Below are 24,200 nucleotides of genomic sequence, written 5' to 3' on the forward strand. Positions count from 1 at the left end.
CATCCCATGGCCCAGCAAGTACCTATACAGAAGAATAAAAAAACCTTTCCATAATTTCAACTTTTGACATTTTTTAAAAAATAAAAAAATAAAGAGGATCCATTTCCATTTAAAGAAAAAAACCCACACCCGAGCTCTAAATCTGAGGAGCCCAGAGCCTCTCCCTGCTGGGGCACCTTACTGGAGTTATTTCCTTGCCCTATTCTGGTGGCCCCTTGCATCCTATTGGTTTCAGGATGGCAGCTCTCTCAGGGAGGCATTCTCTCTCTACCTTTAACATGAAGCAGCTATGATTTTCACCAAGGCCACTTTATGCACCCCAAAAACAAGACAGATGAGGGTTCTTGTTGCTTGTTTTGCTCCTCTGTGTTATGCCCCACTGCCTGGGCTCCCTCACTTCTCATAAATGTCCCCTTTAAAAGTATCACAAACTATAGTATGAAAGCTGGTGATGTATAGCATATTCTAAGGAAAGATTTGCCTCTGTTCAGAAACCTTCCTGACCTCGTGACCGAAGAAGAACAAAATAACGTATTAACAAAAACACAGTTCACTGCCAAAGAAAAGGAGTTCCTGTAAGAACTGAAACAATAAATCTCCTCTGTACTGAACTCCCAGAGGGAGTATGTTGTGTTTCCTCCTGTTCTTTATCAAAGTCCCCGAAATAAGCAGGAATGGGCAGTGACTAGGCACAGTCTCTACACACCTTTTTCCATGGAGTAATTAAGGCCTGCCCCAGAGTGAGAGAGCACTCCCTGCCCAGCTGTGTAAGGGAGGGCTGACAGCATTACCACCACTACCACCACAACCACCAAGCATGAAGCTCCTGGGAATTGCCTTCTTTTTCTTAGCTGTACTCTGTGTTTGTGCTGTGGGAGGTAAGTTCTTTGGCTTTCTTGGATAGACTTGTCACATTTGTGGGGTGTTTTGTGAGCAAAAGCTTAGCTGTCAGTAGCTGGATGCTTTTTTTTTTTTTTTTTCCACTGCAGTGATTGAAAGACTGTGTGTTGGAGGAAAAGAAGGTACTAACTGGTAGTTGAGTTACATGTGTTCTGTGAAAAAACTTTCCTGCCATTGTATTTTTGTGACAGCTTTCTTTTTAGGTATCATGAAGCTCCTAAATCTGAGAGGAATTAAAATTAGAGATATATTTACAAAAGTTTTCAGTTGTGTTTTTCTTCTAAGAAATAAAGCGTCTTTTGTACAGATGGCTTTAGGGGGGGAATTGAAATGTCTGAAAGATTTTGCAATTAATGTTCTTGCAAATCAGATCTATTCTGATGGATTTCCCTGGCACTACGCCAGCAATAAGTTTGGCCAAGAGTATCTCTCAGAAATTATTTTAGCTTTGTCCCCAAAGATATAGGGGCTTACAAAATTTATCAAGTGTCACATACTGAGGGATGCAAGCCTAGGGGTGATATTAGTTACTAAGTGCTGTATTCTTTAAACATGATTCTCAAATGCACAGATTTAATCAAATTTTATGATGTTCACGTGGTCACTGAACTGATGTTTTCATTATTCTTCAGCTTGAAAGATCATGCTTTTAAAGTAAAATTAACTAGTCGCCCTGAAAGGATGAGAGAAACTGCAACAACGGCCAGAGTCTATCACCTTTGTCAAAAGATACATTTGAAGTAAAATCTACCTTTTGTCTGCACTTTCCTTTGCTGACCCTCTGGGCCAATGCTTCCACAAATGCCTACAGATTGTCTGCAAGGGATCTATGAATCAGAACTTTAAAAACTGATAATTAATAGATGTCTATCTATTAGATGGGTATCTAATAGAAAGTGGATAATAGATTAACTGATCTCTACAAAGTTAATCAACTTTTGCTCAGGTTATGTGTTAAAATCTGGTCTTTTGTGATGTATCTTACACTGTTGCTTGGGCTCACTGCTGTTAGGGAAGCAAATCAATAAAGGAGATTAAAAATAAGCTTGTGCCACAGAAAGAACTGCTTTTAAAACTATGTTAAGTAAGTACAAGCCCTGAAAGTCTGTGTTGAAGTACTATTTATTCTCTGTCTGCTACTCCTAGTAAAAATAGCCTTCCTGTCATTGTTGAAGCTTTAATTTCACAATTTGTGAAAAGCAACGTGGAGTTGCATCAAAAAGAGCATATTTAACACAACAGTCCATAAAGCTTACCAGAAAGCAACATGCAAAGGTGGGAGGAATTCTGTCAATTTTATACAATCCTTTCTTTAAAAAGGATTTTCCCTCCTCTGCGTGATATGAATGTGGCAGAACTGATGACAGTGAATAAGCAAATTTTATATATGGTACATTTGTTCTGAACAATTTTGTTTCTGTAAAAGTATTTTTAAATGCTTTATTGCAAGGTAGATATGGTAGTGAAATTCTGTTGGTAAATTCACAATTAAGAATATTTGTGGGAAAATTTGGAGTATGTCTCTACCTTGTGAAAGTAAAGGTGCATAATCTGGTCAAGCTTTCTTCGGGCTACCCCATGCATCAACCTGTTAAGACAGAAGTGGTTTTATTGTCTGTAGTATGAAGCTGGAACGAGTATTTGGATTTCCACTTTTGTGATCCCCAAAGTGTCCTGGGCTGTAATGGCAAGATTTTATAATCTGAAGAGGGGAACTGATGGTAAGGAGGCTAACACTAATCTCCCTTGTGCTCAGTCTCTCTTTTTTGAACACTGGAGACAGTAGCAAGACTTTTTTCCGGTTGCTTAGGAACACCTTTAGTATCTTAAAATGATGCTCAGTAAAATTTAGAGAAGGTCAAATCACACCCCGGTGTTTTAATATTCCCTCTCCCAGGTTTTGGGGTATTGTGCCTTCAAAGCTTACAAAGACAAGTATTCTGTGGGCTTGCAACCTTTTCATGTAATACACACAAGTTGCCTGTCTTTGTATTTTTGTGTATCATACTGAAGTGGACAAGGATATTTCCACTGTGGTTAGTAAAGAAAGCACCAAGTCTCCTGTAGGGTTTCCAAATTTCATTCTTTGTATTCAGCCTGTGTGCTGGCAGTGCCTTTATTTGCAATTTTCTAATTTGTCTTGGGACCTTGCATCCTCAAAAGCCCCTAATGTTTTGGTGAGATCGTGTCAGCACGTTACTGGGGGCTCAGTTATGTTCAAATGTGGAGGTTGGTAGCTTCCTGACAGCTCATCCCTCCTCTCAAGGCTTTTCTCAACCCTTTGGAAGTTAAATGACATACTTAAAACAGGAGTTCCTTCATGCTCATCTCAAGGTGTTCAGTCCTCCTGGCATATTGCTCTTTATTCTTACCTGTTCCAAAACAACTCAAAGAGAAATGCTTTCTGGGTTGATTTATAGCATTTCCAGCTTTAAACAGGCAGTACTGGAATGTGTAAAAAAAATACATTGTCAAATTATAGTAATCAAATACAAATGCTCTTGAGTCTGCACAAATGTGTGGCAACACAGCACAGCAGATGTCCTCCACAAAGTGCTTGTAGCACATCACAGCATCCTTCTCACTCAGGCACCCAGGTTGGTTTCTTGCAGAACTGATAGCAGAGAAGAGTGGGTTGTGCTCCCCTTAACATCAGTCTGGATGCCTTCAGGTTATGTACTCAAATGTAGGAGCTGGAATGGACTGTCTCGTCCATTCGCTGTCTCGTCCATTCTCGACTGTCTCGCTGAATATGTACAGCGGGTGGGTTTATTAGCATCTGATTACTGACCCCTGTTGACAGCTAGCAGTAACTTTATCCAAGTGCCCTGTCAAAATTAATGGCACCAAAAAAAAAAAAACCAAGGGTGCTTTTTCTTTTGGAAAGGTAGGAGCAAGTCTTGGCATTGAGAGCCTGGTCCAAATGCCCCTGAAGTAATTTAGATGTATTCCATTACACTGTGGATCAGCCCTAAGCTACAGGTTTTCCATCCCCCTTCCCCATTAAGGGGATGTTGTGAAGCATCCTAACCCTACAATGCAGTTGATTAATCCTGACTCCCAGGCTGACAGCTTCAGAAAAGTTCCACTCAACCAGGGCTCCTGTAGTGATTACATATATTTGCAGCTGCCTGAACTCTGCTCTTGTTGGTGTAAACTAGAGGAGATGGATAGCCTTTTCCTTTTCCATCTACTGTGCTCACAAGCCTTCAAGTCTTTTAAAAATTCATTTTAAAAATTAAATACTAGCTAAACTATTTTGAGCAGTTAGAGGTTTTGAGTACAGTCTTCCCTCAATCTGGATTATTATTCGTGTTGGTTCTCTAGAAGACCAGCAAGACACAGACTGTCACAGTTGGATCATTGTCTCATCTCTGAAAATTTGAGAAATGTGAATAGGCTTTGCATAAGGCTTTCTTACACCTTTAATTTGCTTGAGCCCAAACTTTGAATGTCTTGAGAATTTTCTTGTTGCAAAAAAAAAAAAAGCATTTGGCATTTTTGCTGTTCCTAGCATTTTGCAAAACTAGCTTTGTCAAAGATCAAATTATAGTGCTGGAGATTATCATAACCTTTAATTGAATATTGAATTTTTATCCCTGTACAGATTTGTTTTGTTCCTTTTTCTTTCCCCTGCCCCCACATTACTTTCATTCATTAGATCTTTTGCATATGGGGCCAATTTTTGCCTAATGGATTTTAAAGGTGTGTTTATTACTGGACAGAAGAAAATTGCTTGTTCTAGCCCCAAAGCTGAAGACAAGTTTACTGCATTTACTGAGGATAGAAGCAGATGGCTTGATACCTGCTTGCTTGTGATTTACAGCCAAAATAAATGGAAATTGAATATGAAGGGCAAATTGCCTGCAGCATTCAGCTCCAAACCTGAGAATACATAATGCCATGCCCAACAAATGGTTGTCTCCTCTGAAAATTTACCAGAATGTTTTCTTTTTTATTTAGCTTTCTCTTTTTATCTGTATTTAAACCTAGAGTTCTTATTAATATTTATTCCATTATAAATTAGAAAAAAAATTGGCTGAGGCTTGGTTTTGTTTGGTTGCGTGGGATGTTTTTTTTCTAAATAGGAAAAGTACCCTGAATCTGGGCTAAAATTGTTTATACATGTGAGTCCTATGTAAAAAACCTGAAAAAGTACGAATTAAAAGTAATCTCCAAGAAACTCTTAGCCTAGGGAAGGGAATACTTTGAGCTGTACTATTCGATAGTCAGACTAACTTAAAAGACTAAAGACAGTAAAATTGCATGGAAAGCCATCCTTATTACTTGTGGCCTTCATGAAGTGGAGGCAGAGAAGGTATTGTTTGTTTGTAATTTTTGCTGCAACAACTCAAGAAAGACCCTTTAATGTTTTTGGGGTTTTTTTGAAAAACAGAGAGACAATGTTGGATTTGTGTGTAATAGCTATTATTTCCAAATACAAGTCAAGAATTAAAGACTTGGTTCCCTTGGAAGACAAACATCTACTTTTGTGTTCAGCTAGCCCTCTAAAAATAGGTTTCCCAGATGTAAATGGAAGGGTCAAACCCCTGAGTTGCACCGTGTTCTGCCATGGAAGTCACCATCATTATTCCAGCAACTGAGATACAGGTAGTGATACCTTGGCATTCATCTTGTCAAAATTGGCCCTTGGGTGCCCTAAGAGCTGCATGCTGTATCAGCCAGACCTACCTGCATTAAGAAAAGTTTGACACAATTTAATATGATTCTGTCTCTACGCTGTGCCTTCTGACCCTACCTCCCCACGTGAGAAAACTGTGCTGATTATCGCTTGCTGATATAATGACTTGGAACAAAATTCAGCAAGTGTGATCTGCTGGGGTATTGTAGAAAGAGGGTAGGAAGCCCTCTGCTGCCATCCTCACATGTCCTAGAGGCTGGTCTGGAGGGGTCCAAATTAATTCAGAAAGATTTTTTTTTTCTCAGCAGTCAGGGAAGACAACATCCCCTTTCAGGCCAGGCTAACTAGCTAATGCTCCAAAGGTTGTCTTTCAAACTAGTAACAGGGCAAGGATTTTCTCACTGCTGTTGTGGGGAAAGTGGATGCTTGCCTGACTTTGGTACAGGTGCAAATTCTATCCTATTTATCAATAGAGTATTTTTACAACAAGTTTTAATCTTTTTTTAATGGCATTAACATGCTCCTGGGTGTGTGTTAGCTACATGTTGTAGAGAGCAATGCATCTCAGGTTTCTGGAACCACAAAGCAAGTGGCATGTAGTTTTGCATCATATTTATCTGCTGGAACCTTTCTGCCTTGCCTTATCACGCTAAAGAAATTATGTGTTTTGCTGGGATGGGAGCACTATACCAGACTTGCTGTCTGAAGATTTCTACAAGATAAGTAATTGTTCTAAAAAGCACATTCAGTTTGTCTTAATGGTGTGATTTCTCAGTCTGGTACTTGGTTTGATGAGCATCAGTGTAACCAAAACTTTAGGGTTAAATTATTTAAATCCATGATTATATTAATGAGATGGGTATGCTTCCTGCAGATTCCTTCTTTCATAACTTTTAGCAGGAGATTAATGTCATTTTGGGGCTTGATAGATTTAGCTATTGAGGCAACTACTGATATGAATGGCAAAAGCTTTGGATTTTAGTTGGTCTGAGAAAAATTGTACCAGGAGATTTACAAACCTCCCTGGCCAGTGATTTGTATTCTTTTTCTCTGTAAAATACTTATTTGTCAAGATGTGTTTTCACATTAATTACTTGAAGTGATCAAAACCCCATATATTGCTTTGGGTTTTATTAGTTTTCCTACTTTTTCTCATGCTCAACATTAAATCTAGGGTTTTATTTGAAATACAGTCTTGATAACCTTCTAAATGTTAGTGCATGGGGTGCTATCTATCCCCATGTGAGGACAGTTTGAAATCATCTTTCCAGACAGATGAATTATTCCTCCTCATCTCAGCATGGGTTATATATCACAGCAATATAGATGTAAATATCACTGTTTGGAAACTCATTCAAAGGTTGTGGAAGCAAAAATATCACCAAACATTGTTAGGTGAAATGGCAAAAATAGGTGAGGATTTCACATTCAAAAAATGTGAAATTCAAATATTTTCCCCCCCAAATTCCCGATCTCATGTCCAATAGAGAAAGGCAACTTTGGACATGATACATGGCTGATGCTTCCATGGCCATTCAAAGTCTCTAACAGCCAAAATTTGGGCTTTTTCTTTTCCCAGGAATTACAGACTCTGAAACTCCTGCCAGGTTGTCAAACCTCATTTGCCCTTGACTCCTACAGATGGTCATAAAGGCATAAATCTGTGACAAGATGAAATGTTTGGGGCCAGTGTGCAGTTTCACTGTAGTTGCTCCTTCCTGCGCAGGACTGTTAAAATCTCTTTTTGGAAACTACTGAGTTCTTTGAATTATGGAGCTTTCTGGACATCCTGTGGAGTCTTACTCTGTTTTGAGACTAAACACATAGTTCTTAGAAATTGTAACTATACCAAAAGCTGGCTGGTCAGAAACCTCTTCCAGCAGAGCACCTTTAGGTTCTCTTTAGGAAGGTTTCTTCTTATAAGAGTAGTGCATTAATATATTTGCTGTGATTCAGAAGACAGAAAACATATTTAACAAACTATTGGACTTCTAACAACTCACTAGTTTCCAACATGTAACAAAAGGAAGACCTTACTAGAGATCTATGCCAAATAACCCAATACCCAGGATGTGCTAACGACAGAAAGGGAAGGACACAGGACACATATTAGAAGAAAAAAACCTCCCAGTGCAGGACTGGTTTTTGGTTCTCTGCACATTTTATCCTGTCTAGTTCAAATGGCTTCAGAGGATTCCATTATTTCCCTTTTGCGTGTCATTCCCTGTGCTAATGGAGTCATGTGACTGGTATGTCTTAATGCTCTTGAATTTAGGTGAACTAGTGCACAATTCATCTTATTGGCTTAGAGACACTTTCTTGTAGTGCACTCTCTGCTTCCTCTGTAATTGCTTTCAGCTTCCATTTCCAAGAGCTGGCAGAAAATGCTGTTTTCCAGATGCAAAATGGAAAATGGGAATTGATCATTTCTGGGAGAAGAGGTTGAAGAAGAGCAGAAGGGATTGTGTAGCAATGGAACAGCTTATTCACAGTAGTTGTAATTGTCATGGGGAATAAAATTACTCTAATTGCCAACAGAAGTACAAGGGGTGTCTATAACTGCTCACCAACAGGAGACTAATAGCTTCCAGCTCATCAGGACTTTCCAGTGCCTTGACTGGGACCCGAGATTTTGACAAGGCTGAGCATCCTGAATGTGGGCCACTCTGCTCCACTAGGAAGCTGGTTATCAGCGTGGGAGCTGACATGGCTACTGCAGCAGTTCCCACTGCTCTTTGATAGGTCCTCAGTACTGACAGTCTGTTTTAAGTGCTTTCTGAGTAACAACTTTGGTTTTTTACTAGGAATAAAGCATGTGGGAAAAGAGTTTCAGTTTTGCATCTGATCTGAGCAGTTGTGAATTGGTAGAAATTCAAAATAACAAGAGTTCCAATAAGCTGGGCAAGATACTTACAGACAAGGAGGTCTTCATCAGCTATATGTACCAATTAGAGGGATATTTTCAAAGTATACCCTTCATCCTTGCATATAAAGTAACTCCAGTGAGATTGTACTCCACTCAGAGCTTACAAAGCCCATTTGGGGCCTTCCCTTTGGGATAGTCTGTACCATTTAACCTTTGCTCCAGGCAGTGTGGAAAAGATGAAGTGAGTCTCAATGGACCATTGAGCATGGAATTACATTAATTATAGAAGCAATTCACAATGTTTCCACAGATTTTTCTGACAGGAACTGGTTTTTGATGCTCCAGAGGCTTTCAGAGCTTTGTCAGGAACAGAGTGGCATGGGCGGGTGTAGCTCAAATGGGTGTCTAGGCTGATCCCGGATGTTCTAAAAATAAGTACATCATAGCAGACACTGCAGTGACCCTTTCCTGAATTGTACAATTAGTCATGTTGCTGGAGATGCATTTGGATCTCAAACATAAAGCAGAAGAACTAGGACTTTACTAACTGCTGCAGCACATTGCAAAGGAGAGCTATGGATTGACCTGGGCTCAGCTTCCGCTCTGGCTGTTTTATATCTGCCCTACCCAAACACACTCTTTCCTGGGAAACAAAAATAGGCTTCCAAATAGCATGGTAAGGAAAAAGCATTGCAAGCATTACACAGAGAAGGACATAGTTTTCTCTCCACCTTCTGGGCGGAGGTGACTTACACCAACACTCTTATTCCTTCCTGTTGCAGGGGAAGGGGCTCCCCTTTATTTCTTTGTCTTGTTCTACTCAGCAATGCACAATATTTAAAAAGCTTTCTGTATAAAATTGCACCCATTAAAGACATTTTCCAAATTTATTTAGCATGACTAACACAAGGAGGGGGTGGCAGTTCGTTTTTCATACTATAAAATAGCCCTTATAAGCTCCTACCTTTTATCTTACACATGGGCAAACAAATATATCAGCATCAAAGGGTGACAATCTGGTGGCTTAAATAGCTTTAAAGGGTTTAATTAAAACCTATTAAATAGGTTTAACAGGTTTAAATAAAGAGAAGTGCAGAGCTTGGAGCCTTCATTCAAAGCAGGCTGGAGTGCTGATGAGCATGCTGAGCACATTTATTATTTTATGGAGTGCAAGCAATGTACTCATCCCTCTGTAGTACACAGTAATAAAGATATCCACCAGGCTTCACGTAGGAGCAGAAGGCACAATGAGAAAGCTTGTGATTAAAAGCTTTTGATAGGGAGTTTGCATTTCTTCTGAGGCAATAAAAAACCCCATCAAGCTGGCTAGTAAAGTGCCCAGATTTCTATGTCCACACGTGCAGAGAGGCAAAGCATGCAGTGCTTGGGTTGTTTCAAATACTCAATAATATGGGGGCATTCATCCAACCTTTCTCATTAATGTTTTGGTGAGGGGAGCCCTCAACAACCCACGTTAGCTGAGATTGGTCCTTGGTAGCTGCTTTGTCAGTATTTCTCTGGGCAGTGGGTCCTGGTGCAGGAGCTGTTTGCTGGGTGTTTTGAGCAGGCTTTGTGGAAACAGTGCCATTTGCCTGGGGAATTAGTAATTCCCAGCAGCTCCCTGCTAATGCCTGGTGTTGGGTCATGCCACACACCTGGGTGAGCACTGGGGCAAGTGCTGGCACCAAAGCTGCATTCCCTGCTTTCTCCCTGTTCCCTGCTGGAGAAATTGTGGCACCTACCTCTGTTTTCTTCATCCCTTCAGCTCTTGCTGCTGGCTGCTTCCAGCCCACTTACTTTATGCTTCCTCTGCAGAACCCAAGTCCCATATTACCCCAATCACTGCTGCCTGTTCCTATGCCATGCAGGAGGAGCCTGTCCCTCCTTTTCCAGCTATGGGGCTTTGCATTTATGCTCTCACTTTCCTAATGCCTATCTCTGTCACCTGTTTTCAGGTGCTTTTGCCTTCTGCAGGGAGAGTGTTACGCCTTTCTGACCCAGGAGCTTCTCCTTACTGCCTTCGTGTCTTCCCCTGTGCTGCTGCCTATACGGTTTTCCCACTCTTTTATAGCAGATTGTCTCTGTTGTGTGACACCAGTCCACAAACCAGGACCCGTAGCCACAGTGAAGAAGTAGAAAGTTGAACTAAAGTGTAAGATCTCCACATGTAGGATTGTATATTATGTTTTTGGACTGCTGCTGAAGAGAGACGTGACTGAAAGGAAGGTAACAGCTTGGCAAACGGGAGGTGGTTTCCCACCTCCCTAGGCAGTGGGAACCACAGGCTTCCAGCTGGTTGGTATAGGCAACAAAGAATGTGGCCTTTCTCCCTGCCTTATCGTTTTGTACCTGTAGTATCTGACTACATCTCACAGGGGTTTGTCTTAAGTGTGATTGGTGTAACTTTGTCCTTCCGGTTGCCACTATAAGATATTCAATCCTGGGGTGGAAAATGGCTTACGTCAAGGGAGGCTGTGTTAAGAGCATTTGCAGCAGTGCAAAACCATTGTGAGACCAGGCTGGAAAAACACTTTGCAATTCTGACTTTTAGTGATAGTGAAGTGGCAGTGATCCAGCATGGGACTCTTACTAGGGACACAGCTTTTCTTTCACCAAGTGCTGCCACAGCATGAATAGTTGTGTGCAGGCCCTATTACAAACCCATCTGAATGTATGTGTGAGGCATGTCATGCTTTGTGTATTGCTTTAGCATACTAAAGAAATACGAAGACATAACGGTTGTACTTTTCTTTGAGTTTGCTTCAAATTCATGAAGTTTGCAAATGGCTTTGTTTAATTTAACATCCTTTATGACACAATTACCAGCTTCAGCCATTCACAGGATTACATCAGAACCTTGATTCCCATTTAAAATCTAGTTGACGTGACTACAGAAGAAAGATTTAAAGTAGGAGTCCTTAAGGATGAAATGTACTAGAAACAGTATTACTTCTATAAAATTAATTCTTTCAGAACAAAATATCTGCAGGTCTGGAGATTTGTTTGTTTGTTTTATTTATTTCTGTATTGTTTAATGTATAGATTTTGTATTTGTGATCTTAGAGGTTTTGAATAGGAAGAAAGGAATTGACAGTTTCAACCAATATTGTTAAAATTGCAGTTAAACCTCTTCTAATAGTACATGTCGAATGATAGTTTTTGTGACTGGAAGCATCTATGCTTGCTATAAGACTTTTTTTGCAGTGCCTGCTGGTTTTCTAAATAATTTGCATTGTGTTGGTTTGTCATTTTTGGTTTGTCAACCGGTGACTAACCTGTGACCATGGGGAGGCTGGACCAGATGACCCACTGTGGTCTCTTCCAGCCTTTCCCATTCTATGATTCTGTGAGTAATCTCTACTCTGCACTTATAGCCATGTACCTTAAGTGTGATGATATATCCAGGAGAGATGTAAACTGACAAGCCAACACACTACTTATGGTAGCACGACACTGCAGTGTGGATGCCACAGACATGCAGGAAATCAGGTAGATCCTTGAAGAACTGTCCAGCACCATATTGTTACAAACCAGCAATAACCATTGGTGGTAGCTGCTTTAAAACATCTTTTTATGTGTCTTGGCAGAATATTAACCTGAAGCTGTGCAGGAAGCTGAGCCTGGGTTTCCTGAACACTGTAGCACCTTGCCTTCTCTCCCTAGGCTGGAAGTGCAACCTGGGCCTCCACAAAACATTACTCAAGAGGAAAGGCCAAGGGCACCTAAATGCTAAATCTCACCAGGTAGAAGGCCCATGTAGAAGGCCTAGTTCTAGATCAGGAATTAAACCTTAAGATTGACTCCTAAATTAATGTATCCAGGCGCACTTCAATTCTGTTTGAAGGGCCTGAGTAGGATTTTGAGCAGTGCCTAAGACTTGGGTTTGCTGTCAACACAAGGGAACAGTGTGCAGTGACTAGCAGATGGGAGATCATCTAGGTAAATTTTATTTTTTCTTTCGAGATTATATGAATCTTTACACAAAAATGCATTAAAAAAGAAAAAAGAAATTTATCTCAAGGTTAGGTAAAAGGTCGTGCACTGGGAAAGAAAGATGAATAAGTGCTGAAAACAGAAATAAGAGAAATGTAAGAACTACATTGGGCCTGGGGAAAGATCAGATAGGAGAATGAAGAGATGAAGCAGCAATAAATAAAAATGAAAGAGAAAACATAGTAGACAACAGAGCTCCAAGGTAAGAGTAAACAGGTTGTGCACGTTGTCAGGTAGCAGCTATTTCTTGGGAACTCTGAGAAGATTAGTGCCAGATTTTCTTACAAGGACAGCTATAACTTTTTCCACAAAGGGTAAAACATTCGATGAATTGTACAGTCTTTACATGGGTACTGCTGGAGCAGCTGTTACAGGAGGCTCTATCATGGTCATAAGGGCTGGCAGAATTACCATTTGCTGGAAAGAGATCACTATTTATTTCTGATGGCATGGTAAGACAGAAAGCAAAAACACAGCTTTGACCTCTCCATGGCTTGTATGCCATTGCAAAGACCCGGGGTCACACAACCAACCATAATATAACATCCTGAAAGGGAGTAGGTTTAAATTAGATATAAGGAAGAAATTCTTTACTGTGAGGCTGGTGAGGTATTGGAACAGTTTGCCCAGAGAAGATGTGGATGTCTCATACTTGGAAGTGTTCAAGGCCAGGCTGGATAGAGCTCTGAGCAAACTGTTTTAGTGGAAGGCATCCATGCAAACAGCAGGGAAGTTGGAACTAGATGGTCTTTAAGGTCCCTTCCAAACCAAACCATTCTATGATAATATACAGTAAACAAACATGATATAAAAACACCAATTGTAAATTCTGCTTTATAGCCTTGAAGCAGGGAACTAACATGTACAGGTTTCTTCAGGACACCTCTTTGGTAATTGCTCCTAACTACAGCCTGTTGGGCAGTGGTCTGGTTTTGAGTGGGAACGTATTACATCCTTATCAGCAAAACGGTTAAAATACCAGTTTTTGGCTGTTACACCGACAGCTTGACACAGGCACCAAAAAACCTGCGGAGTTTACAGTTCAAATTTTCCTTGTCCATTGCCTCTCATTTCATCCTCAGTGGATGTTATAATAATAATAATTATAGTCCTTTGTCTTTGCTGCAGCCCCTCACCTGCTGACTGCTGTTGTTGTGCCTTCCATTAATCTTTCTGTCTCTATACTAAACAAATGCAATTTTTGCGGTCCTTCCTGAGCAGTTATTTTTCTTGAGGCTCCTGATGATTTTTATGGTTATCCAAAAACTCCCCACCTCCATGAATCCACACCCTTCTTAAAACCCTTCTGAAGCTGGACCAAGTAACTTGGTCCTTCTGAACAGAAGGATTTCAATGAAATGCTTTTGTCTACCTAGTGCAAGGTCAAGTGAAAAAATGCCAAACAGGCCATTTCACTTGCTATTTCTGTAATTATAGTGAGTTTTCCATAAAAATAATGTCTTTTCAAAATCAGATATTGATGCCAAACCAGACAGCACTTAAATTCAGTAATTCATGTAATGAATATAATCCATATCTACTTTGATCAATCTATTAATCTTTAAAAATGTTTTTGCTTTCGCGTTCAGTTTTGTGTTATCTGTTTCATGTGGTGTTTTAAACTTAGTGGTTTGTGCCCTGTAGTATCCTGTAGGATATAAACAGAACTACTGATTTAATATCATGCAGTCATTTCTTTTTTTTCTGTCTTGATTATAGCAATAACAGGCCCCTAATTAACACAAGGTCAGAGCCCGCTTATCTTAGTCTTCCCAGTGTAAAGGCAAAAATAATGAGAGAGAGAGGTAAGGAATTATGAGAACTCCAAGCTCAGACCTTGGAGGCTGAAGCCTGCATCAAAAGCTGCAGTTTGAGGACAACTGTGGCTGTTGGTCAGCCCTGTCTAAATTCAAAGACTCCTTCTGAATTTAAAAGAAGATAGTAAGTTCAGTGGTTCAGTTTGTCCATTTAGAAATCTTAAGACCAGATACAAATGATTGTACTGTTGATTTCATTTTAGAACAAATATACTATTTAAATCCAAGTCAGAAAAACAATAAATGGAAATTCTGTGAACCTGGGGGGGGAGGAGGGAGGGACCACCAAAAACACCAACAAAACCACAACAGTTACTCTCTTTTCAGTTTTGTCTTATGGCCATGTGTCAAGTGTTCTTTGATCTCTTCTTAGATCCTTCTCATTTTTCCCTGCCACCCTGACTGTCTTACTGTCTCTAGACCTTTCTGCTCCTCCCCTCTCATCTTCCTATCCTGTTATCTTTCTCCCAGTTCTGAGTTCTTCTTGCCTTGGTATCTGCTCCAAGGCATGTTATTTTTTCTTTGTCAATCTTAGCACTACCACCATCATCCCTTTAATCAGCCCAGTGTGGTATGTGAGCACCTTTTAGCTCCTTGCATGTTCTCCAGACATCACAGGTCACCTATGCCCTTTTAGCTGAGTTTCTTGCCAGTGAGCACAACAAATGGCAGCAGTTTCTATGTGGGAGAAATTGCTGCATAGATTTTGGCTGCTCCCACATCAGAGTATATCAAGGAACTCTCATATCAAAGGGATCATTGCATCTAAATTTACTAAAAAACATGCAATTATAACTTTACTTAGTTGTCCATCACCTGAGGCTGCAGGCAACCTGACACGAGCAGAAAAATGAAGCTTTCTGTCTCACTCTTTGTCTAACAACAGTCTCTATTGGGTGAAAATTCTTTTCTTGATCATTTTTGATCTCTTGCTTTTATCTCCCATAGGATTCTCCTTAGTCACAACTTAACATTGCAAATAAGAGCATAATAAGCCACGAGTTCTATCATTTCTTTTAATCAACCAGTTCTCCCCCCACAATCCTGTCTTTTGCATGTTGCTTTCAACTTATTTTTGAAGTATATTTAATTATTCACCTTTTTAAGAAAAAAATTAATTCATAAAACTCTACTTTATTATACTCTGCTAATTGAATTTACCTTAGTTTATCTCTAACCTGTGATGAAATCAGCAAATAGTGAGTCATAACAAAACTGTGCCTTAAATTCCCTTTTTTTTTAGTTTTGAGGAAAGCTTGGCCTATCAACATGGTTATTAAATGGAACATCTTTAAAGGATGAATAATCTAAGTATTTCAATGGGCTTCCCAGAAAGTCATGCTGAGTTAGGGGAAGAGTTTTGAGAAAAATGAGTTCAGGAATGAGCTAATTGGCCAGCTAGTGCATTTAGCTGGTGTTACAGATATGGTAGCTACTGAGAGATGTTAAAACAAAACCATATGAAATGTAGGCACTGTTGAAAAAACATTCTGTTCTAGTGCTGTGGCCTTGTGGTGTGGAGGATTAGAGGAGCTTTGTCAGCAGCACATAATGAGAATGAAGAGATGGAAAAATGCTTGATGTTTAGGGAAACAAGATTGCCTTTAGGTCTCTTTGGATAAAACTTTTTTTTCCAAGTATTTCATGTGTGGGTTATGAAGCATTATTCTGACTGGGGAACTAAATGGCAGGAAAATCTATATTTTAAATGGAGTGTGCAAGAGACTGTGCATAGTCAGAGTGTATCCATGTGTTCTGGGGAGTAGAGCTGGGGCAGCAGCAGGCCCGTAGGGGAGACATTTAACTTTGTGTAGGACATGCTCACAACAAGCTGGCCCAGCGTGTGCTGTGACGAGGCATTATGAAGGCAGCAGCATCCCTAGAAAAATACTCAAGGAACTGGGGCTCACTGAGAACGGGCTGAGACCCCTTAGAAACATGCAGGTGCCAAGAGGGCTGAAAATACACTGCTGGAAGAGAAGTTGTAAGGGCTCATCTGATTAGACTTTAATATATTCCTGCAGAGCCCCTGCAATTGTATTATGCTGGGTTTTTTTCCAGGTTAGATCTGTGACTCCGGCAGGCCTTGGGTGCTGGTCGTGAAATGTTAATCGGAGCGCAGCACACTGAGCAAAGGGAACACAACTGACTGTTCTGCCCTGTAGCCAAAAAAAAGAGAGAATGCCAGCAGATATTACCATGAATGGAGTCACAGAAGAATAGTGACATGCTGTCCTGACTCAGTTTTGCGATGTCTGTATTACAGGATGCTAATGTAGCATGACAGGATGTCACGCTTCAAACCTGAAAGCACTAGGGGATTAGTCTGTGCCATTTTCCTCTCCCATTCAGTTACAGAGTTGATCTAGTCCTCCCCAACTGTACCCATACTTGTCTCACAGCAGTGTAAAATGGTTGAGAAATGCCGCTGCTTCTGAGTCAATGTAGTTTTTTCACCCCCTTCATCACCCCCTAACTTCTTTTAGTAGAAAATCATGGACAAACCAGCAATAAGACTGAAAATCTTGTTCGAAGCCAACAACCTTTCAGTACAGTCAGAAAATACAGAAATTATTTTGCTTTTTGTTTGTTGGGGTCTCTTTTTTGGATGGTTTGTTTGTTTTGTAATATTGAAGACCCACCTACTAACTTGACCTGGAATTTTTAAGACTGGCATAATTTACTGCAGTAAAATCCCAATAGCTGAAGCACTGCCTTCAGGGCAGTGGGGAAAGCCAGTCATTACTCAGCCTGGTGCTTCTCAAGCCATGTTTTATGAATTCTCCTTTTTCTCTCACATATAGGGACCAAGGGGTTGTTGAAAACACTTCCTGAACTGCTTATACTAGCCAGGGAGCTAGTACAATTTTATTATTTCAAGGCAGGAGAATGGATGCTTTCTCCTGTGGACAGTTATTTTAGGTAATCCTCCATCCTGAAGACTCAGAGCAGAAGTGGTTGTACTCAAGGAGAGGAGGAGATAAAGAAAGACTTTTAATAGCTCCATTTTTCCCCTCAAACTAGCCTTGGAGACACCTGTTGGAAAACAATGTGCAGTCCAAGGTGGGAGGCAGTAGAAAATGCTCCACATTACAGCAGTGAAGGCAAAATGAAGAGATTTAGGATACAGCATGAAAAGATTTTCGTAGAGTTATGTGATGTAGTTGCTTCTGCTAATAGGTTTCTGAACTTGATTTTCCAGGAAGGGTCTTGCTGCTCTCTGCTAATATGACTATGTAGTGCTAAATAGATCTGGAAGGTGGCAGAATTAATATGACTCTTTCTGTGCTTATTTCAGAAGATGGCATTCCAACCCCTACTCTCAGTTCAACCATTTCTGCATCAGGATCAAAATCCGGTAAGAGTTCAAATTCACCCTTATCTGGTGTTCTGAAGCCCCTGCTTTTTTAGTTTTCAGCTTTTCCAACTTGAGAGAGAAATCAGGTGAATTATTTCATGTAGGGTGATTATGAAACACTGTTGCAAAGAAAGGATTGAAGTATCTTAGTACAGAGACAGTTGGTTTGAGTGGGCTACATTTTTTGTTTCAGGTGAAAAAGGTTGAAATTCTGTGAGTTCCTATACGCTCAAGAGTGGTTCAAGTGAAATTGGATATTAATAAATTACCAAAGACTGACAGTTCAAGAAGTTATCAAATTGAGAATGATTTGGGTAACAGCATCAATTAAGACATGTGGCAGCAGGAAGTAGCTGATTTGATGGATGTAGAATGACAGAAGAGGAAGGTGGACTTTGATAGTAAAGAAATACCCACTACATGCCAATGCTGGGCCTCAGCTGATAGACGAGATTACATCTGCATGAACCTGTCATTTGCAGAAATGCTGCTGATAACTTCTTGAAACTGTTGATGTCAAGATTCACATTTCAGGATAAGAGGATGGCACCAATGCCCTCAATTTCAAAAGCTCCATTCGGTCTCTCTTTTTTTTGGGATTGATTTAACTAGATCAAACTTCAAGTACTAAAACGATGTAGACCTAACAGAGAAAACACCTGCTTCGGATAGTAAAAGTCTGGGATTCTGATTTACATCTTTAACTGACACATTCAGTTTTCTTTATTGTGCATCTTTGTTATGGAAAGTTATGAAAAATCAATATTGGCCATGAGTCATTCGTGTGAGCTAAATATCAACTCCTTTATTAGTCTCAATATTGAAGACTGCTGCATTTAATGAGTGATGCATGTGAGAGAAGAAAACATGAACATGGTATTCTAATTTTTGATAACTAGAGATACTAATGAGTCTGCTGTGGAGCTGAAAGCACTGAGATTATGAAGTATACACTTGACATGCAAGTAATGCAAGTGAATAAGATACAACCGGGTGAAGTATGCCTAATGTTATGTTTATTACAGCAGAAGAATTAGTCCTTTTCAAATTGTGTTGCAGCTCTTTTATGTTTCAAATACCATGATGTTCGTGTCTGTTTCAAAGGCATTCCATAAAGGCCAAACACCTCACAGTGAATGAACCCTTTGAATGTTTCACTGAAATTTCTCTTGCAGCTTTTTGTCGCAGAAGGGAAAGCAGCATTGTTACTTATGCCCATGAGAAAAGCATCCGAAACCCACTGTGAGACTAAAGAAATTTGTGAGTGTGGAGCAAGGAGGTCCATTCTTTGAGGCACTGCTTATTCTAGGTGAACAGCCAGAAAACTGAGAGCAGAGAAAGAGACTATAAGATGTATTTTAAAAGTTCTGGTGTGAACATTGCATTTAGACGTAATAAAGTCCTATGAGAGAAAATTACATGACATTTGTTCCTATTCTTTCATGTATCCCATCCATTAAAAGTGCTAGAGGAGGTAGTAGGTAGGTAGAAGTAGTAGTTGTAGGTATTTAAATGAGCACCTGTAGCACTTTCTGTTTGCATTAGATTACAGAATTGAAAGCTGGACTCTCAAAATTATTAGTTACAGAGTTTTGTTTAGTCCAGAATCCCTGGCAGTATTTTAGTCAGTCCGTTCCCTTGAGCAAGTGCCTGGGCCACATGGGACCTGCAGTATGCCATCCGTGCACAGCAAGAGACACTGATTTAAACCTTACTATTGCCTTAGTCATGTTTGGACAACTCTGTCCCCGTATTTCCATACCAGCAGCAGCCCTTTCCCCTCCCCTTAGCCTCCAAGTCTCACTCCTCTGGAGGAGAGAACTAGGAGTCATCATAAAAAGGCCACCGAGTTCACCCCAAGGAATATCACTTACTAGAGAATACTATTAATACCGTGCACAATCTCCTAAGCTTTGCTGCACTCCAAAGAGGAAGGCCTGCTGGGTGCCCTTTTTTCCTCAGAAATCTGGGTGCAGAGGAAGAGGATCTAGGAAAACTGGCCAATGATGAAGACTTGAATATGGCTCAAGGTGGACAAGCAGAGAGAGGGGAAAATTGCAAAAAGACTAGTAGAGTCTCTTCCCCTTCAGCTCTTTACCTGGGACCTATAAACTGTGCTCCCGTGTGTCACTCCCAATTCTTTATGGGGATTTTACATCCCTCCTCCTTATAAACAGGTATGCAGCAAAGGGCTGGTCAGAGGTGTAGTCCAGTACAGTGAACTCATCCATCTACACCAGGCTCCTTTCCCCTCACCTCTTCCCTTGGAAGTCATATCAAGCACCTCTCCTTTAGGAGCTGGCTGGTAGATACAGCTGCTAATTTTCAGTAGGCAACTTGCAGATTGTTCACAGGCCAAACCTCCCCTCTGAAACCAACCATATACCCTTTGAATCCTCTTCAAAAATGGGTAAGAAAACTCTGTAAGGGTGAGACTTAAAACAGAAATTCACTGCTTGGTGAGAGAATGCAGCTGGAGGTATGTGATGTTTGTTTATGCATGATAAAATAGATCAATTAAGATGTGAATGCCTTTCTTGCAGTAACAGAATCTATGAAGACATCAACTTCACAAGTAACACCATCGCAAGCGTCAGTGCCAACAACAACTGCAATTGGAGCTACAACTGAATCCATCACAAACAGTAAGCGAAAATTGCTCTCAGTTAGTTGTTGATGGTGTTCCAGTGGGCATTCAGGAAACTAAGCAGCGGTGCCTCTTGTTCTGGGATAGTGAACCCTTTGTTGAAACCTTGTAGGAGTGTGCAGGAGCTTCCTCCCCATCAGGCTCCAGGCAGCTCCAGTCTAGGACTTCTAACTGTATTACCGCTTGTCTTCAGTGGGATGACCAACCTATGGGACAGGGAGTGGCTTCCTCTGCAGTGAATGGAGTCCTATCCCTGTTGATCTTCAATTTAAATTAAATATACTTTTGATAATTTAAAATTAGACTTCAAGCGGGGAAATAGGTGTGTTTTGTGTGTGTGTATATGTGTGTATACAAAACTAAAGGAAATAAATTGAATGTCTTTCCTTTGTTAGCATCCATGTCTTCTTTGTCGAATGCTACACAAGGTATAACACAAGATACAACAACACAAGCAGTGCTAAAAGTGACAACTACAACACCAAATGAAAGTTTCAGCACAATAAACCGTAAGTGATAATTTCATTGAGCCATTTCTGATTCATTCTATGCTACATTTCTATAAAACAGTGTGGAGAAGTAAAAGGAGGTAAAAAAGATTGGTTTGGGTTTTGAATTTGGTGGTCTAGGGAAGCAGAGCTACTAATCCTACCATATTAAATATCTTTAATGAATCTTGCCCTAGAATCTTACACAAAGAACATGGCACCTTAAATTTGCAATGATCTGAAGCCATTGCACAGGATTTTAATCTCCTTATAATTGGGAGAGATGTATTTGAAAAGGTCTTAATTTTTTTTCTTCTTTGTTTGTTTTTTTATAAGTACTTAATAAAAAAAAATTATTCTGTGTGATCAGAATAGTGTCAGAATAGCCCCCTTTGTTTTTTATGTTTATATATGTTACAATACTACAGTTAATTATGTGCCATATTATTATGAGTCATCGTACTGAAAGCAGAGAGGTGATACTAATTACTCCGCATCAATCACAGGAAACAGTTTTGTTACCCATAAATCTTCAGAATAATGTGTGTGTTGGCTGGAACATCAGATTGGATTTTAGTAAAATAAAATAAAATTAAATAAAAACTGAAACACATTATCCAGCAAGTAGTTGGATTCATTTAAACAATATAATAACATCCAAAAGGAGCTCAATACACTTAAGATGAAATTAAGTCTCGTTTTTTGTCCATTAACTGCACTGTAAATTTTTGCTTCAGTCTTTTGATGAACTATAGTTTTGAAATACTCCATTTTTTATATTTAATTTACTAAAAAATTAAAAAAATACTCCAAATATTTACCTCAGTACACCAGTGCTCTCAGAATTGATGTTTACAGCATACTGAACTGTGACTAATGATTAGAATGTGACTTCTCTTCCCTTGGCTTACTTGCCTAAAAAGAGACTCCTGTGTAGCAGCCTGCATGCTTTCTTTGTGCAAATTTTCCTTTAAAGCCACCCCTCATAGACCCAAGCCTGCTAAGCTACCTGAAGAGCTATTCCCCTTTCACTTAGTGGTTTCATCTTCTACTGGTGCAGGTTTCCTGCTGTGCTTTGTGTAAGGAGTAGTCTGATTGTCAGCCCAAAATCTTTTGGTTTTTATCTTGGCTTTTAAATGCCGGTGTCAGTGAGTCACAAAACACATACAGCCTGGCCAATGCACAAGGTGCTGAAAGTGATACCAAAGGCCACAGAGAATCTTTTAAGACTTGCATTTGTTACACTGCTGGCCTGTCAAAAGCCCGAGGCGTGGTGCACTGCGTTATGGATACAATTCCTAGTCTTTTCAGTTTGGCAGAAATTCCTGGCTTGTGGGTACCGGAGCAGCACAGCCACCTGGAACTAAACCTTGGTGACAGGTAGAGCTCTCGGCAGGGGAAGGGAAGCTAATGAGGAAAGGCATGCCTGCCAGTGCACCTTCACTCCAACCATTGCTCTGCACTGAAAAACTGGTGCTGGGGGTACAATGGCACTGGAGATATGATGGGTTCCAAGCAAGAAGCTTTCACCAACGTGCTTCCTTTCCATTCCTCTTGTATTCTTTTCCCAGTAACTAGAGTTCAGTCCCTAGTTGCTTGCATTGTGATTTGTTTTTAAAACTCCTCATTTAAGCTAAAAAAATCCCCCAAATCTTGTGATAAAAAATGGTTGATAAATTAACCTAAAAGCAGGGATTACCTGCCTCTCAATTGCCTTTGTATAAAGGAAAACTGGGACAGTGTGTCCAGGACACTGGCAACTGCCCAGCATTAAAGAACTTAATATATTCTTTTAATGTTACAGTAGTGTTTGGAAATATGTGTATGTGAAAACCAATTTTAGTGGTTTTTTAAGATAAAATTCTGGTCTACGTTTCAAGAAGGTCATAGCCTTGGCTTCAGCGCAAAGGAGTGGATGGGGCACAAGGTTTTAGTTTTGGAACAGGGCATAGCACAAGGGCTGTGCAGATGTGTGGCCAGCCTTGCAGAAAACCCACAGACCCCCCAGCCACTGTGTGGCTGCTGGCTACAGGCATCTCTCTGTTTCCTGCCCACACATTGGCACAGCGAGGTGCCCCTGGCTTCACTGCATCCTCCCAGCCCCTGTCGGCGCCCCCAGCAACAGCACAGGGAGGAGGGAGTTGTGCTCCCTGAAACAAGCATAGGCACAGCAAGATTTCTGCTCTCAAAATGGACAGGAGATGAAAGTTGGCTACTCTGTCTTTTTCTTTTTCACTGTCACTCACTTCTCCCCCTTTTTGCACTGACTGTATGAGACTGAGCCAGAAATTGGTGGTGCCTTTATGGCAGTACAAAATTTACTTTTACTACACCTGATTTTTTAATAAAAAGCAGGCGCCTCTGTTGTTTTGTAATGAAAGTCATCACTTTCTCTGCTTCAATCTCTGCTAAAAGCTTCAGCAAATGATCACATTCACACAGCAAAGATGTGACAGGGCTTCCTGTCTCTGCTGCAATTTCTGTGGCTGCTGTCACCTTTTATTATAGATTCAGGAAAAGTCTCCAGTGCTCCATACACTGTGAAATCATGCAAAAGTCTTTGTCTTTTTTTTTCAGTGTTCTTTTCCTCTGCAGGCCATAAGTACAGTCTCTCCTTCTTAGCCCTCCTGCTTGGTTTATTTTAATGGAAGCCAGCAGTAGATTGGTCTCCTTAACCTTTTTATTTATCAGTATAAGGTGTCAAATCCAAGATTTCACATTTTGCCAGAATGACCTCACTTGTGCAGTTCAGGCCCAAACCCAAGAATTTATGTGGTGTCACACCACAGAAAGTTGCATCTGCAATCAAGATTTCATATCCTGGGACACTTGAAGTTATCAAAGAGAATACAAAATGAAATGCAACAAAAGTTTCTATTCTTCCTCCCTTGGATATGGAGCAAGCATCTTGTGCAAGGTCAGGGCTCAAGTTATTAAGTTACTACTAAGAGTGGATTTTTGACTGTTGTGTTTCTGAGTTATCTCATGCCACTGTCCTGGATGATGATACATCACAGTGCAATTAGATATTAAATATTTAAAAGTGAGGAAAGGAAAGAGTGGAGGAGATCCTTTTTCTCTCTTTATCGAACTACTGGTAATTAAAAAGGAAGCTTTACTTCGGTAACACTACCAGAAGAGGGTTATACTAACATGTATTGCTCAGTTTTCCTCAGATTGTTATCACATGCTACAGGTAAACGCCGAGTATAGTTGGCTGCTGAGATATGTTAGGCAAAAAGAAGTTTTAAAATATGTATTTTTATATATTTGGGGCTTTTTCTTACCAGAAAACATAAAGCTGCAAACAGCAGATGCAATCAACTATGGGTGTAAACATTAAAACTGAGATCTGCTTGGTTACCTCCCTAGCCAATTTTCATTCCTCTAAATGGGTAAAAATGTAATTGGTTTTGCTACAATTGGATTTTTCAAAACTTTCATGAATGTATTCATTAATTCAAATGGCTTTTCAGGCTACTGATTACA

At 40.1% G+C, this 24,200-nt stretch overlaps 1 protein-coding gene across 5 annotated transcripts in view; it reads left to right on the plus strand.

Moving 5' to 3' along the window:
- Positions 1 to 738: 738 nt before the first annotated feature.
- Positions 739 to 24,200, plus strand: part of EMCN (endomucin) — a 62,723-nt gene continuing 39,261 nt past the window's right edge. For all 5 annotated transcript variants that reach the window (XR_005565094.1, XM_039385543.1, XM_027717917.2 and 2 more), the window contains exons 1-4: positions 739 to 878; positions 17,517 to 17,576; positions 20,120 to 20,221; positions 20,619 to 20,732. Coding sequence is in view for 4 of the 5 variants with exons in the window: in XM_039385543.1 (XP_039241477.1) it covers positions 818 to 878; positions 17,517 to 17,576; positions 20,120 to 20,221; positions 20,619 to 20,732 (337 nt within the window). In the remaining variant the exon portion in view is untranslated. The remainder of the gene's footprint in view (positions 879 to 17,516; positions 17,577 to 20,119; positions 20,222 to 20,618; positions 20,733 to 24,200) is intronic.

The sequence above is a fragment of the Pipra filicauda genome, unplaced genomic scaffold (genome assembly GCF_003945595.2).
Source record: "Pipra filicauda isolate LSUMZ 115617 unplaced genomic scaffold, ASM394559v2 scaffold117_size3949168_pilon, whole genome shotgun sequence".
NCBI classification, from domain to species: Eukaryota; Metazoa; Chordata; class Aves; order Passeriformes; family Pipridae; genus Pipra; species Pipra filicauda.